The sequence below is a fragment of the Dinoponera quadriceps genome, unplaced genomic scaffold (genome assembly GCF_001313825.1).
Source record: "Dinoponera quadriceps isolate SergipeBrazil2010 unplaced genomic scaffold, ASM131382v1 scaffold1782, whole genome shotgun sequence".
Lineage (NCBI taxonomy): Eukaryota > Metazoa > Arthropoda > Insecta > Hymenoptera > Formicidae > Dinoponera > Dinoponera quadriceps.
Window position 1 is genome coordinate 761,508 of NW_014555947.1, and position 15,450 is coordinate 776,957.

Consider the following 15,450-nt stretch of genomic DNA (forward strand, 5'->3'; position numbering starts at 1 on the left):
CATGAATAAAGGCCCTGAACTACACCGGGCTACCAAACATGCACAAACACGCTACATTTTTCCATAAATAGACAAGGGTATTAGGAAAACTATTTATCAAAATATATCTCCATAATTTCGTAATACAACATGTATAAGCACGTGTGTATACACACATATATACACACACACCTTCACCTTTTATATTAATCAGAATGATTAAAATTTACATCTCACAGTGACTACTTTAAGTTAATACTGTAAGATCTTGAGATTAGAAAAATCTTCGCTAATATAGAAGCGCGATAGAAAATTGAAAGGACAATTTTTCTAAATTTTTATAATAGAATTTTGCGTTAACGTTGCTTATATATTCTTAGATTTTTCACAGAGATTATATATACACAAAGTCAGGGAAACTTAGTAATGATATAAATACAGATATATTTTACTTGACCACTGATCTTAAACTAATTAAGAAACGTATGTTCAATATTTATATATATATATATTAAAATGTGAAGGAGGAGAAATCTCCGTAAGTTTGTGATAGATTTTTCTTCTTCTTCGTAACAGGTTCCGCGTTCGAGTCCCATTTGTCCGATCTGTGAAAAGTCAATTTCACATTACAAAAATAGATCGAGCGAACAAATTACTATCCTACGAACGCGATGAAACAATGAAATCGTACTTTTCCGGCTCCAGCTTCACGTATTTTCCTATGCCGGATCGATAAACTTTCTGGATTTCATTCTTGTCGGTTTTGTCCGCTGAATTTTTCTGATTCGCCTCTTGAGCTAGCCGTTCTGTCTCGGCGGCACGTTCCGACGCAAGCTGTTCGTCGGCTTCTTGGAAGGGATCTACGAAGACCTGAACCCCCTGCAGAACTATATCTTCTATCGGCCGATCTTTGTTGTCCACTTCTACCTTTTCGATCGCATTCAACGTATCGAAACCGCCGACTATTTTCCCAAAGACCGTGTGTTTGCGATCCAGGTATCTGCACGAGCGGAACGTGATGAAACTGAAACGATATAACGCCGGTGTTAGTGAAAAAAGCAAGACACGGTGCGATATATATTGAGATAGCACGTGATATATTGATTTTGAACTCACAATTGGGATCTGTTGGTGTTCGGACCTGAGTTTGCCATGGACAGGATGCCTCTGCCCAGATGACACAGAAGTGGTTTAAATTCATCCTCAAACGGTTTACCCCAAATCGACTCGCCGCCGTCACCAGTGTTCGTCGGATCGCCACCTTGAATCTGCAACAGCACGAAGACGAAATCGTTTCATTATAATAACATATTATAAAGAATATACGGCTTCAAGAAATGTTGAGTGAGTTACACAAAATGGAAGTACGGAGAGACCTGAAGCTGAAGATTAGTATTAAAGTTAAATGTACTTGCCATGAAATTTCGTATCGACCTATGGAACTTCGTACTGTTGTAGTAACCGTTTTGGCAATGTTTAATGAAGTTCTCACAGGTCTTCGGAACCTGATCGCAGAACAATTCCAAGTTCAAGGTTCCGAAATTCGTGAATAGTCTTACATACCCTAAGATAGAAAAAAATGAAGGGATCGATCATGAGTTCGAGCAAAAGTATATTATTAACATATACATATATAACATTATAATAGTAATATAACATATGTACCTTTTTTCTTAACTCTCTCGTATCGTACTAGATCCTCCTCAATTACAGCCGCTTGATGGATGGTCTCTGCTGGCATCACTGTCGAGGTAAATCCAGCAGCGACCGCGCCAGTGGAATAATGTGCCTGCATAAAAATAAACAATAAAGCTACTTCCAGTACCGACGAGACAAAAATCCTATTAAATCTATAAAAATTATATACAAACCGCATTAAATTTATCAGCCTTTTGCTCAGAGGTGTCCTCTGTGTTAGTTTTTGTTGGCTTGTATTCTCTTTCGAGCTCTGCTAGAATTTCTTTGGTCTCTGTCGAAACGGTCTTCAATTTCGCGTTTGGATTATTTCGCTCTCTTATTGTTTCTACAAGATATTCATTTATGTACAATATCTTAAAAAAAATATCAAGCACATGGAAACTACCTTTCTCCCCATATAATTCAAAACTTACCTTCATCCTCCATTCTTATGTTATTCTTGATATGATGGAATGTAGACAGATTAAATTTCATTGCATCATTTGGATCTTGAATCATGATAATATCTTTTCGCGTAAAAGGCTGATCACTTATCAAGTCCTTCCAATTTCCAGCTTTTATATTCAATTGTTCAACAGCCTGGAAGAATTTTCATTATATAAATAAATAAAATATTCTATAACAAAGTTATATAAGTAGAACATATGCAATAAAGTGAAACAGATAAATAAATAAGAATGAAAATATTTGGGTATATTTACTTCATGAGAGAATACATTTCCTGTGGTCTTAATGGTGACAATATGCGAATGCTTTGTGAACAATTTGTAGAGAACAGGGCATTGATATTCATCTTGTGCATTCTTGTGGAAATTTAGTTTGATAAGACTCTTTGCATCCAATGGTTTACCTGTTACAGGATTGTGCTTATAACGTTTTAAATACTCTAGAATAGCTTCGAGTTCAAATACATTTCCATTTGCATCACAGTAAGGATGTTCAAAAGGTTGTAGAGTCAAACAACAATGGTCGTAAGGTAAACGTCTGAATGTTTTCTCTTCACTTGTTTCTAAAGTTCCAGATTTTCTTCCACCATACAATGTTGACCATTCCGTGTATGTCAAGTACCTAAAAAAATTTCAAAGTTTGTCAGTTGATTAAAAATTGAATAAGGTGTTTTCATATGCTCAAGATATAATAAAAAAATATATAGAGCCTAAAAAATTTACTTTAATAATTTTAAGTCACAAAATATTCCATACTTGTTATTCCAAGAAAAAATAACAGTATAACTTACATTTTATCCTTCTGATGTTGGCGTTTCCCCATCTTGAAGAATTTTTTTAATACCTTTAAAGAAAATATATCACAAAATTAAATATGGTATATTTTCAGCTTCCGCAATATGAAGTAAATTATATATTCAGAGAAACAGTAGCTAAAGATCAAACTGTCACGCAGAAACGTAATAACTACGTAACCTCTAAACAAAACGCATGTCACATGGAAGTGATATAATTCGAAAAATTGTAGTTTTTCAAGATAGCAAGAAAAGAGATACAATCTCAATAAAATTAATTATAGGCATATTGATTATAGATTAGGACGATACCTTTTCCTTTTCGTTTTATTAAATTAACAATCACAACTCTTCATTAATGAAACTGCTTCAATGTCGCCAACTATCAATTGCTAAACACAAGAATAAGAAAAGAGAATATGAGAGGAAAGATCAGAGGGCGCTATTGTATAAATCCCTTTACGTCGCGCGTGCGCATTTTGTTTTGATAAAATTCATGAGAGTATTTTCATTGGTACGATTCAATGATAGGTTAGATTGGCTTTTGAACTTTTATTTCAAAGCAATTATTCGCATAGAACGTTGAAAAATGTCGAAGATAGGAAGTAGAATGAAAATGAATGTTAAGAAAATTGCGCAAAAGGCCGATCACTCGTCAAAATTACGCACGAATATTAGTGCTGGTATGGCAACGCCTGCACCACCGCTTGGATCTCAGCTCGGACAGGTTAGAATATTTTGAAATAGTATTCTGTTATCGCAAAATGGATTATTGAAATAAATTTTCACTCGATTTTTTCGTTGTAAAAACCTAAATTTGTTATTTTTAAGGTTTTCATAAATTTCGTTGATATTGTCATCTTGAAACTTACTGAAGTGCTTAACATAACTCATTTGCTGTTGGTCAATTTATAGTATCTTAAATATAGAGAAAAAGAAAAAAAGCAGAATGTATGAATATATACATACATGTATTGCATCAATTTTCAGTACGATTGTAATATATAACTTACTTTATTTTCAGAGAAATATTAATATTGCAAATTTCTGCAAAGAATTTAACGAAAGAACAGCCCATATCAAGGAAGGTATTCCTTTGCCTTGTAGAGTCAAAGTAAATTCAGATAGAACTTATGATTTAGTGATCCATAAACCACCAGCAACATACTTTTTGAAACAAGCAGCTGGTATAAAGAAAGGATCAATAGGTAGAGAAGGTAGATACAAATTCTTTTGTTGTTTGGCAAACTTCTTTTTTGTTTCATCTCTAAAAGAGGAAATAGCATAAACTATTTTAATTTTACAATATTTCAATATGTTTAAAAATATATACTTTAATATTACATGACAAAATAAATACCTATATATTTTTTTTCAACATCCCTAATATGTAAAACATACAATAAAATAATAAAAACGAACTCATAAAAAATTGGAAATAATTTTAGACAGGGTAGCTGGTAAAATCACTTTGAAGCATCTGTACGAGATTGCTAAAATTAAGTCGGAGGATCCATCCTTGGCGTTGATGACATTGCAACAGATTTGTCAAATGATGGTTGGCATTGCTCGCACATGTGGCATTGAAGTTGTGCGGGAGATAGACCCAGTTGAGTATGCCGAATTCTTAAAAAACAGAGAAGTGATTGTCACCGAGTTTCGTGAGCAGCTTCAATTAGCTAAAGAGAGCAAACTGCTCAGAACTAATGTATAAACATATATTGAACTTCATGCTATATTATTGTATATTTAGTAAAAATGAGAATATAATTGCATCAACATTTTTTGCGTATTACTTCCTTACAAAAAAGAAAAGTTTATCTCAATGAGCAAGTTTTCAGTGGCGAAAACTTTTATCCAGTTATCGTTCGTTGCATCTCATTTTTAAAAGGTAATTATTATGTCAAGACCAATTAAAACTTTAACAAATATATTTGTTATAAACTCTTGATCAAATTTAAATGATGAAATCTCGACGATCACTATATTTTGATTCAACAGGTAAGCTATAACATAATTAACAAATCAATGACAAACGAGCAAAACATTTTATATATTATTATGTACATATCGAAGACATCGAAAACAGGATCACTGCATCGCTGTACACATCGTCCAAGTCTGCTCTTTTCGATACTGAAATATATTTTAAAAAATACATAGGCTATATATATATATATATATATATATAAGAAAAATACATAGATTGTAAAAACGATAATTTAGAAGAACAAACTTTGTGAGAAACGCAACGATCACCTTATTAGAGATAGAAACGTAATTACGATCTAGACGAGAGTTCACATTAAAATGGATAGAAGTCCTTTGTCCACAAAGAATTGACTGCGTTGTTCAAATTGAAATGTAGTAGGCCCAGGTACACGTAGTAGAGAGAAAGCTTGAAGAGCGTCCAACGTTCCAAGAACGACACTCTGCACTTGTCCCACGTACTCGAGCAGTGCCTCAACTTCTCACCGTACACGGAGCGCACGCAGCACTTGGACATCTCCATCATCGCTGACATTCTGGCTTGGGTGCGCAGCGAGTACTCGATACCGCGCATCAGATCATTGGTCTTTAATATCAGCAGCATCTGCCGATTCACCTGGTCCAGCACGGTGCTGATTTGCGGCAAGAAATTCGGGATATCCTTCTGGAACTGCTCCTTCTCCATCGGGTCGAATTTGCTCTTACGCACGCCGGACACGATGGTGTTCCATGTTCTGCCCGACACCATGCAGACCATCAGGCCGTAGTAGTCGCCGACGCCGAGTCGCGTGCAGTACTTCTTCATCGTCGCCAGATCGCCGTCCAAGATCGCCAGCCACAGCTTTGAGTAGTCCCAGCGAAACTCATCCGACAGATCGGCGTATAAGCCGTGATCCAACAATGCGATCTCTACCTCGGAGTTACGGTTACGCACCAGGATGTTGCCGGGATGCGGATCGGAGTGCACGAAGCCGTCGATGAAGATCATATGGCTGTAGAGGCGGCCGAGTTTGCTGCTGACTTCGTACGGGTTCAGGTGGTGTGCGCGCATGTACTCGAGATCATTCACCTGACCGCCCTCCAGAAACTCCATCGTGAGCACGCGTGACGTCGTCACGTCCCAGTGTATCTCAGGCACCCGCAACCACCGATAGTTGGAGAAGAGTCTGCCCGCCTTCTCGGCATTTTTGCCCTCGCGACTGAAGTCTAGCTCTTGCGGAATGTTCTTTTTCGTCTCGTCCACGAGCCAGTCGAACTTGAAGTCTGGGAACACCAGTGACGTGATCTTCACCAATGTCGACATCGTCTTGATGTCGACGTAGGAGTTGCTTTTGACAGAACGATGCTGAACCTTCACGGCCACCACGTCGCCGTTCTTCAGCACCGCCTTGTGCACCTGCGCGAGGCTAGCAGTGCCTAGCGGCTCCAGGTCGATACTCTGGAATATCTCGTACGGATCTTTCTTGAAGTCCTCCTTGATCACGGTCAGCACGTCTTTGAACGAAGACTGCGGTGCTGAACTGTGCAGTACGCGCAAGGTGTGCACATATTCCTGAGGTAGTAGGTAATCCAATGCACCTACGTGCTGGCCGACTTTGATGTAGACTCCCTTGTTGGCGCAGCAAAGCTCCAGCAACTTCTGTGCTCCGTACTTGTGAGCATCTGACTTCAGTTGCAGGTACTCTGCCGATAACTTGTCTAATTTACTTCTGTACAATTTCTTCTGGTAGTATCGGCCTATGTCGAATACTGTGATTGCAGCCCGTCCCAGTCGTACGATTCCAATGGATCCAACATCGTATTCATTTGCCCTGAGAGATGCTAGAGTGCCTAGCCCAACTGTACCAATGGCAGCAGCTTTGAACAGTCTCCTGGATGTAAACATTATCATCTGTAACTAAGAATGTATGTTAAGTTTGTACTCTTCAAACGTATGAAAGAAAACTTTGCGTTTTCAGTCAAAAAGGCACAAGTAAATCCCTTAACGCAATCTTTCCCTCAAGGTTGAGAATATTATATAATGAATAATGTACAAAAATAAATCATATAATAAAAAAATACTCACCTAACAAAATCTACAAAGTAACAGTTATAAAAGTTCGCATAAATTTGTATTATACGAGAACGACGTCGTAACATCGGACGGCACAGTCGAGCGATACGATTGATTCAACTCGAAGAACAAACTAACCTCATTGAGTCTATGCAATTGCAACGAGTCTTGTTAACAATTCTGTGTTGATCGCCGATATTTCAGGCCGAGAATATTTTCACTAACGGTTACTGGGTTATAAATTAATAAACAGCCGCGGCGGTTACTCAGATATTCCTTTTAATTGCATTTTCGCATTCTCATTTTTTATTCCTTCTCACTTCCACTACCGGGTATCATGTATCTATTGCGTTTCAGTATATAAAAGTATAACATAGGTTAGGGTTCGCTTCACGCTGCAAACTTTGGAGCGCTTCAAAAAAAAAATGATTGGTCTACATTGCGTTTCGAAGCATTTGCAGCGTGAAATGGACCATAGCCATTATGTAACTAGAAGGAACAGGCTTACGTCGACCATGTGGACGAAACAAGTTTGAAGGAAATGAGATAACCTATGAAAAAGCATATCGAATAAAATTATTATTCATAAAAGCAACGATCTAAAATGGAAGAGTAGTGTTGGTCGTGGTGGAAAAATGCTTATTATTAAAATATAAATCCTTGGAAGGATGCTTCATTTTTACTTTATAGAAACATTGGCTATAATAAAAGGAATGTTGAAAAAACGCCAGAGAAAAAAACTGAATGAAAAGAACGTCCAAGGTTTATCTACATTCAAATAAAAAAATTCAATTATTCTTTACTATTAATTCTCACAACACAAAAGTACGACAGTTTAAACAAATAAATATAAATTGGCAGCACTTGTCAATTGAAAAAATTTTATTAAGTCATATTATGAAAAAAAAATCTGTTTTTAAGAAAATCAACACGTATAAAATATATATATATTCACTGTACAAAGTATATTTTACCATACAAAGTATACTTCCTATTTTGATATTAATCTGACTGTCCATCTATAATATTATAATTTATATTGATTTATCCGAGAGTTTCTCTACTAATGTGTATTCAATGCAAAACAAAAAAATCACAAAATATATCACGTAGAATGTTTAATATTATGGTGCACGACGTGCTTACCGAACTGGTTATTTCACGGTCCCTCCTGCAGCCTGATCAATCAGCATTTTCTAAAAACAAAATTGCAAAGTCACTACCATCGCCGCAAGAAATGCATGATGCTTTTTTTCTTATCTCAAGTAATATATTGCACTACAACCTCTCTTTTTGTTTGCATTACCTTGACCTGCGGAACAGCGTTCACCAGTTGCAGCCCGAGACTCCTGGCGAGAACGATAGGAGCCGCTGTGCCCTGATACAGACGATGGAGCGCGTCGATGGTGAGCATCGTCGGCGTGTTGTGACGTTGCCTCTGTGTCTCATAACGCTGCAGATACATCATATCGTTCAGCAGGCAGCCGTTCACAGTGGCTTCGGCGAGAATTTTCGTCAGTTCCGTCACATCGCCGAAGCCCAGATTCACACCTTGACCCGCCAACGGATGAACTCGATGTGCCGCGTCCCTTCAATCGTACGTAATGCGAAAATATAAGAATTAAATAGAAATATCGCGATATATCTTCCCATTTCATCTATTTCCGGGAGAAGATTCCGCTTACCCGACCAACACTACGCCCGGCCGAACGTAAGACGATGCGTGACCGAATCCCAAGGGGAACGCCGCTCGCGATCCTTCGACGATCGACGCCACGGAGGGCGGTAACTGTCTGTACACGCCGGTCTGCAAGGACAGGGTCTGGAGCAGCTGGTGAAGCGCCGCCATGCCGCTCTCGACGATGCCGTTCTTCGGATAGACTTTCCACAGCGCCTCGTTTATCTTATCGACGAACTCCTCCTCCGTGACATTCAGCAGTTTTTTCGCTTCCTTGGTCGTGACGGACCACACGAGCGAGCTGAGAGAATCTGTCAACTGTTTGAAAAATCACGTTATCGCGAGACGTTGCGCCGAGTGTCAATCTTCATCCTTTCCCTCGAATCGTTCGACCAAGTCTAAACGCTCGGTCAACATATTCTACGTGGAGAACCGTCGGCAAGGGACGAGATGAAGGTTGACGAATACGAGAATTCGTGGTCAATTACCGGAAGCAACGCGATCGGTCCAGTCGGGAGAAATCTCTGCCAGGCGACGACATTCTCCGTGGGCTGAAATTAAACGGTTTACAGGGAAGTTTCAGAATGTTGGTGCGGCGTTATCCTCGCAGAGAGACCATTACCTCGGACAACTTGAGCGTCGCGACAATGCCTAATTGTTCATACTGCCAATTTGGATACACCACACCCATCGCTTTACGCACCAGCGAGTTAACACCGTCGGCGCCCACCTGCAACACGTTGTGACTTTATTTGCTTTTAATCCGGCCGACGCGAGCCAGCAGCCGCCAAGCGTCTTTCTAAAATTATATCCGTCGTCACGGATGAAATATCGTTTTTGCTAGGATAATCCGGAGATAACGCGGAACGATCTGTAATCACTTAGTATTTACAGCCTAAAATAACTTTGCGAAAATAACTTTGGTTCTGTTCCATATTTTAGCAGGGAACACCAGGGATTGTTCGCGTTCGATGGTCAATATTTTCTACTCGTCTCTTGTCGTAAACGTCAATTCGCTCGCGCATAAAGCTGCAAAGCGTTATCTTGCGAAAAGCGCCGTTACGTTTGCAGGCATATCTCGTACATATCATTATTTATCTCTACTTTTACTCTGAAAATTGTTTGAAACAGACCATTCGTCAGAAAATATTTTCACATTTTCCCTGTTAAAATTGCATCGTTTTAAAAGGGAAATGTAATTTTTGTACGTAACATAAATGTAACTCTTTCAAGCAAAGGACGTCGTTATCAGTTGGCACACTGACTTCCGTTGAATGCGCAATGTGGGGTCCGGAACCGGGCGATAAGACGATGATCATCCGGCATTCCTTTCGTAAGAAGAGCATTTGCGGTTGGGGAATTTCTTCTTTTTCCTTTTTGCCGGTGAAACATATCGGAGTCACGAAAGAGCGAGGAGGAAGGAGAAAAAGGGAGAGAGAGAGAGTCGGCGAGAGCAATGGGAGCTAAATATATGCCGACGCTATTTTATAAACACCAGAGAACACATGTGGGTATCATGGGATACACAGAGCCAGAATAGTCGGCTAAGTGATCGGCGAGCGCGGACGATGCGCGCGTGCCAGGAAGTCATTAATTCTCTGCACGTCGAGGGAATTTCATCAAACGACGATCTAACGACATGTCCGCCGTCATCCATGTGAATCACCATTTCGTATTTTTCAATGATTAACCGGATAGATCCTAACGAACTGGCGGCTTAACCAGAGAAATTCGCCGCGCTTCATTCATTCGCGCTCGTGAATCATTGTCATTCGTCTCAGTGCGTGGTCAAGTTGACCTAAAAGCTGAGAATCGGTGTCAATTGGTGTCAATCAGTGTCAATTGGACTGTTTCTTCGAGAATAGGAGGAAAAGGCGCGAACCATGTCGATTCTCAGCAAGAAGAATTTCTTCGGGAGACTGTCGGGCAGTCGCTTGACGCGAGAAGTGCCGATGGTGGAAGCCGCCAACCGAACACCGTCCATAGTGATCAATAACGAGGTCAGTGAGAGAAACGACGATCGATTGCCGATTGACGCCTCTTTTAACGTTCGTGCTGCAATTTAGGAGGGTCACGAAGACATCTGGATGGACGAGGTGGACCACGGCAGCATCTCCTCCGAGGACAGCTCGGAGTCCGTCACGTGTCACATACGATCGGCGCCGATGACGCAGGAGCAACCTTGGAGCAAAGAGGAGGTTGAAGTGGCGTTATCGAATCTTCCCGCGGGCGAGGCCGCCCTCTCCCTGATCCCCACTCTTCAGGCTGACGCTCTGCAACGAGCTCTCGAGGAATTCCAATCACTGACTCTCAACGAGACCGACTGCAGGCATCGCAAGATCTCGTTGCCTACGTTCGCGAACGGGTAAATGAAACGTGGCAGTAGTGACGGTCAAGTCTGTAATTTACACATGCGTTAGAAAATAAATGAGCGAGCGTAGAAACAGTGGTTAAAGGTGGGGAATGATAACGATCTAATTCCGCGATAAACAAAGTAATAACATAGAACACTATTCGCGCAGATTAATGCGGAAAGCTCTGTTGGCCAGCGAGAATGGAGCGGCAGCTTCCGCGACTCCTGGCCAACTGCTCGCCGGCTGGCCCGACACGTGTCTGCTGATCTCAAGCTGGCTGGGCCACGTGGAGATCGCGAAGGCTTTGTTGGACAAAGGCGCGCCGGTTGCTACGAGCGACAGCGATGGAAGGTACGTAAGTCCCGTGAACCTTCAATCTAATCTCAAGAGATCGTGTTTTCGAGTACCATTATCTTCAGAACACCGTTACATTTGGCGGCTTGCGCCACGTCCGTGAGGATCGTGGAAGAGCTGCTGAAGCACAATGCGGATCCGAAGGAGTGGGACCTCGGCAAGAAGTGCACTCCCTTGCATTGCGCGGCCGCGGCGGGTTGCGTCGCTACCGTCAAGTACCTCATCAAGTTCGGGGCGGACGTGGACGCCGGATTGTCCGGCAGAAGTCCGCTCCACTACGCGGTGCTGAACAACGCCGGGGATTGCGCCGAGACTCTACTGCAAGCAGGTGCTTGTCCCAATAATCCACAGGTGCTGCTTCGCCACTTAAGTGCCAACTTGGTGGGAAAATGATCCGACCTTTAATCGGCTCCGAATATGTTCAACATGTTTTATGACGTAGCACTGTTCGCTGATGAAAGGACAAATCACTTTCCCACCAAAACAAGGCGTGTCTCTTCAAGAGACCGGAGTCGTGAATCTGTCGCGAATGAACGATCCGTTAGGTTTACACGGAGACGCCGTTGCACGTGGCGGCTAGTCTGGGCAACGTCCGTTGCACCAAGTTACTTCTTTGTCACGGAGCGGACGTGAGGGTGCAGCTAGGAGCGGCGAGGTCGACACCGTTGCACTTGGCGGCCGAGGAAGGCAGTGCCGAGTGCACGAAGTTGCTGTTGAGCGCCGGCGCGGCCTGGGAGGCGAAAAACTCGCGAGGCCAAACGGCGATGCACCTGGCGGCGCTCGCGCTATCCGTGGAGACGCTGGACGTGCTGATAAGCGTCGGCGCGAGAGTGAACGCGGAGGATGACGACGGACGCACGCCTCTGCATGCCGCGGTCGCGAAGGCCTTGAGAGGGTGCGAGCTGGTCAAGACCTTGATACAGGTTTGTAGACGAATCGCTGAAATGGATGTGACGGAAACGTGACGGATCGATTTCGCTTTGAAAGGCAGGCGCCTCGGTCAACAAGGCGGACAAGTTCGGCTACACGCCGCTGCACATCGCGGCCTTGAACGAAAGCTCGCCCATCGTGGTGATGTTGCTGCTGAAGGGCGCCGACGTGACGGCGCGAACGAAAGGCGGCGTCACCGCACTGAGTTTCATCATACGACGCACGCCGGACGTGCTGACACGATTCGTCGCCCGGCTGGATCAGGCGATCTCGTTGCACGATCACGAGCTGGGGGACGTGGACTGCGAGCTGAGGCTGGACTTCAGACCGTTGGTGCCGGGCGGTCGAGGGGAGGCGGACCTGATGCTCTGCCTGGTGGAGGTCGGCCAAGGCCATGTGCTGAAGCATCCGTTGTGCGAGAGCTTTCTTTACCTCAAGTGGCTGCGCATCCGCAAGTTCTTCCTGTTCAGCCTGATCTTCCACTCGATCTTCGTCGCTCTCTTCACCGGCTACATCGGTGTCACGTATCTATGGGACGCCATGCGCCTCAACAGCATCCTCTTTTGGCCGGTACTAGGCTTCACCTGCATGCTCGCCTGCAAGGAGCTCTTCCAGATCGCACACGGTATCTGTTCCTACGCCAGACGCTGGGAGAACTGGCTGCAATGGAGCGTCATCTTGGCCTCGTGCGCCGTTCTAATATGGCCGGTGTGTCCTTGGCAGAATCACGCCGCCGCGCTGGGAATCTTGTTGGCCTGGATCGAGCTGATGATGGTGGTCGGCCGCTTCCCCATGTTCGGCATCTACATACAAATGTTCACCCAGGTGTCCATTAATTTCTTCAAGTTCCTCGCGGCCTACGTCTGCCTTATAATCGGCTTCTCGCTGGGCTTCAGCGTGCTGCACAAGAATTACAAGTCGTTCGCCAACCCGCTGGTTAGCCTGCTGAAAACGGTCATCATGATGTCCGGCGAGTTGGAGTTCGAGGACGTTTTCTTCGACGAGAACGCGACGCTCATGTATCCAGGTACGGCACACCTGATGCTACTCAGCTTCGTCATTCTGGTGACGGTGATCCTGACGAATCTCATGGTCGGTCTAGCCGTATCAGACATACAAGAACTGCGTAGATGTGCCGGTCTCGACCGGCTGGTGCGCCGAGCCGAGCTGGTGGCTCACCTCGAGAATATGCTCTTCTCCAAGCTGCTGGATCGAGCGCCCACGAGGATAATAAAAGCGTGCAGGAAGGGCGCGCTGCTGTTGCATCCGCCTTATCATTGCGCCATTCACATTCGGCCGAACGACCCGCGAGAAAAACGTCTCCCGCGAGAACTCATCAAGGCGATATATCGCCTGGTCAGCGAGAGGAGAACGCGACAGGCGACAAGTACACGATTTTCTAGGTACGCGCCGCCGCAAAGTACGCACGTGGACTCGAGCCACGCGAGACTCAGCAGAATGTACAGCAACGACAGTAATCAGCAACAGCTGAACGAACTGGCGGCCGAACTGAAGAGATGTTCCTACAACATCAGCATGAGACTGGATAGCCTCACCAACAAGGTGGAGAGTATTGCCAGAGATATAGACACGACGGTGCATTTACGCTGATGCGCTAGATAGAATGTCTAGAATTGTTTGCGAAATAGAAGGTGAAATAGCACGATGTTATCCGCAAAGGACAACATATGGTGGAATCTCAACGATCTAGCAATAACCTGGCTCACTAGAAAGATCTATCAGAATTTTATATCATTGAAACTTTAGCATTGATAGAGTTTACCTAATACTCACCAATAACCTGGTCCTATATTGCTTTCCCGATTTCAGCTCTATAGTAGTATACCTTTCTATTGTGTTTGGTAGTTTTATTTCAGCAACCTTAGAGTTGTAAATCACAGTTACATTTTCCTTCTGAGATAGCTGCTTGTTGACTGCATGCAACAACAAGTCATTCTCAACTATGTACGCTAACTCGTTGTACAAATAGTCCTCGTTAAATGTTATCATAGCATCGGAACATGCATCCCACACCTGTCAAAAAAATTATGTAAACTTAAGCTTTGTAAAATTCCTAATTTTGTAGAATATGAAACAGAAGGCAATAAAAATAATAACTATTATACAAAAAAAAAGATTATACAAGAGATTTAAATCTAAAAAAAGATTATCTTATAACAATTGTAACATCGGTTCGGTATTGTATATATTATAAATTATGATTTGTCGGAATATTAGTCATTGTAACAAGATTTTAATAATAAAAAGATATAGAGTTACCTGCATTTTCTTTACTGGACAATAACGGACTTCCTCTATGTGTTGCCATACTCCTAAGCTAGACAGCAAGATACGAGTTTGCTGATTTAGAGCAACAACACGATTGGAGTATTGTTCCTGTGGTGTGTACTCTTGTTTATCGCTACCCTCCAAAAGTAAAACTTTTTTGCCTTCTAATCTGTGATTGTTTGCTGGAAAAAATATATATGTTATTATTGAAAAGTCAATAATTCTTAGCATATGTCAATTTGATTGTATAAGTTTAATTAATTTATTTCTTCAACTATGCTTCTTATATTTTCCCCTAGTTATTCAATCAATATATTGAGATAATAATTGGTGTTTTTTATTTATCAACTTAAGACAGATAATAATGGTAGAACCTAACCTAAACTACACGCCAACGTTGTGCCGATCATACCACCTCCGGTGATAATGACATCGTAATTTTCTTCATTTTCCACGGCAGTCGAATAGTTTTTTCTCGACACCGCAACCGCATTAGGAGTGATATATTTGTACTTTTGCGATAACAATGAGAAAATGACACGGGACGAGAACACTTCCCTGAGAATCGCCATCTTGCGCACATCGATACTACGTTGAAAAACAACTTGTCCGTTTTTTGATCGCATTGCACTTTGTCGAAACATTATTTTTTTATATTCTTAAATTTCGCTAGCTATAAATTACTATATGTCTGTTCTGATAATGAAAATGACATATTAAACATTACATGGTCTTTTGAGATAATTAATTTCACAATATCGAAATAATATATTTTGCGGGCAATAATAATAATATATACATCAATAGAAAACCAATTAATCTCGAACAAGATCGATAGGATTCGATTAGAAAGCGTTGTTTTTCGTTTACATCAACGAGCTTCTCT

General features: G+C 42.2%; 4 protein-coding genes across 12 annotated transcripts; 2 read left to right on the forward strand and 2 right to left on the reverse strand.

The window, feature by feature from the left end:
• Positions 1–320: 320 nt before the first annotated feature.
• Positions 321–3,317, reverse strand: LOC106746032 (peptidyl-prolyl cis-trans isomerase-like 2). Its single transcript, XM_014622151.1, has 10 exons — positions 3,230–3,317; positions 2,915–2,967; positions 2,379–2,745; positions 2,091–2,256; positions 1,851–2,002; positions 1,645–1,768; positions 1,395–1,543; positions 1,096–1,247; positions 671–1,003; positions 321–584 (listed from the first exon to the last, which is right to left on the reverse strand). Exons 2-10 carry the CDS (start codon positions 2,944–2,946, stop codon positions 491–493), a joined length of 1,569 nt encoding a protein of 522 aa, XP_014477637.1. The 5' UTR covers positions 2,947–2,967; positions 3,230–3,317; the 3' UTR covers positions 321–490.
• Positions 3,318–3,403: 86 nt separating this feature from the next.
• On the forward strand, positions 3,404–4,701 carry LOC106746033 (39S ribosomal protein L11, mitochondrial). The gene is made up of 3 exons (XM_014622152.1): positions 3,404–3,644; positions 3,942–4,134; positions 4,366–4,701. The coding sequence occupies exons 1-3, from the start codon at positions 3,507–3,509 to the stop codon at positions 4,629–4,631; spliced, it is 597 nt and encodes a 198-aa protein (XP_014477638.1). The 5' UTR covers positions 3,404–3,506; the 3' UTR covers positions 4,632–4,701.
• A 100-nt stretch (positions 4,702–4,801) lies between these two features.
• On the reverse strand, positions 4,802–15,146 carry LOC106746031 (ubiquinone biosynthesis monooxygenase COQ6, mitochondrial). Of its 8 annotated transcripts, none has more exons than XM_014622147.1 (9): positions 14,944–15,146; positions 14,556–14,746; positions 14,070–14,309; positions 9,260–9,367; positions 9,126–9,188; positions 8,645–8,955; positions 8,266–8,548; positions 8,106–8,155; positions 6,690–6,777 (listed from the first exon to the last, which is right to left on the reverse strand). In XM_014622147.1, exons 1-8 carry the CDS (start codon positions 15,134–15,136, stop codon positions 8,114–8,116), a joined length of 1,431 nt encoding a protein of 476 aa, XP_014477633.1. In that variant the 5' UTR covers positions 15,137–15,146; the 3' UTR covers positions 6,690–6,777; positions 8,106–8,113. The 8 variants fall into 8 exon arrangements, with proteins under 8 accessions (XP_014477636.1, XP_014477631.1, XP_014477630.1 ...); XM_014622148.1 differs by having other exon boundaries at positions 6,717–6,803; XM_014622149.1 differs by lacking the exon at positions 6,690–6,777 and adding an exon at positions 6,779–6,797.
• Positions 9,374–14,063, forward strand: LOC106746028 (transient receptor potential channel pyrexia-like). Of its 2 annotated transcripts, XM_014622133.1 has the most exons (6): positions 9,374–10,637; positions 10,704–11,002; positions 11,160–11,342; positions 11,411–11,696; positions 11,891–12,268; positions 12,333–14,063. In XM_014622133.1, the coding sequence occupies exons 1-6, from the start codon at positions 10,521–10,523 to the stop codon at positions 13,884–13,886; spliced, it is 2,817 nt and encodes a 938-aa protein (XP_014477619.1). In that variant the 5' UTR covers positions 9,374–10,520; the 3' UTR covers positions 13,887–14,063. The 2 variants fall into 2 exon arrangements, with proteins under 2 accessions (XP_014477619.1, XP_014477620.1); XM_014622134.1 differs by lacking the exons at positions 9,374–10,637; positions 10,704–11,002 and adding an exon at positions 11,005–11,093.
• Positions 15,147–15,450: the final 304 nt, after the last annotated feature.

What these genes read in the sequence shown, in the direction of transcription:
- LOC106746032 (XM_014622151.1), bottom strand. Translation starts at nt 2,946, where the DNA reads ATGGGGAAACGCCAACATCAGAAGGATAAAAT. An exon ending in GAAATGTATTCTCTCATGAA is followed by an intron (nt 2,257 to 2,378) that starts GTAAATATACCC and finishes AAATTCTTCCAG; the next exon opens with GCTGTTGAACAATTGAATAT. An exon ending in GTGAAGCTGGAGCCGGAAAA is followed by an intron (nt 585 to 670) that starts GTACGATTTCAT and finishes GACTTTTCACAG; the next exon opens with ATCGGACAAATGGGACTCGA.
- LOC106746033 (XM_014622152.1), top strand. Translation starts at nt 3,507, where the DNA reads ATGTCGAAGATAGGAAGTAGAATGAAAATGAATGTTAAGAAAATTGCG. An exon ending in TTGGATCTCAGCTCGGACAG is followed by an intron (nt 3,645 to 3,941) that starts GTTAGAATATTT and finishes CTTTATTTTCAG; the next exon opens with AGAAATATTAATATTGCAAA. An exon ending in AGGATCAATAGGTAGAGAAG is followed by an intron (nt 4,135 to 4,365) that starts GTAGATACAAAT and finishes AAATAATTTTAG; the next exon opens with ACAGGGTAGCTGGTAAAATC.
- LOC106746031 (XM_014622150.1), bottom strand. Translation starts at nt 7,045, where the DNA reads ATGTTACGACGTCGTTCTCGTATAATACAAATTTATGCGAACTTTTAT. An exon ending in TACTTTGTAGATTTTGTTAG is followed by an intron (nt 6,778 to 6,971) that starts GTGAGTATTTTT and finishes GTTTACATCCAG; the next exon opens with GAGACTGTTCAAAGCTGCTG.
- LOC106746028 (XM_014622133.1), top strand. Translation starts at nt 10,521, where the DNA reads ATGTCGATTCTCAGCAAGAAGAATTTCTTCGGGAGACTGTCGGGCAGT. An exon ending in CCATAGTGATCAATAACGAG is followed by an intron (nt 10,638 to 10,703) that starts GTCAGTGAGAGA and finishes GCTGCAATTTAG; the next exon opens with GAGGGTCACGAAGACATCTG. An exon ending in TTGCCTACGTTCGCGAACGG is followed by an intron (nt 11,003 to 11,159) that starts GTAAATGAAACG and finishes CTATTCGCGCAG; the next exon opens with ATTAATGCGGAAAGCTCTGT.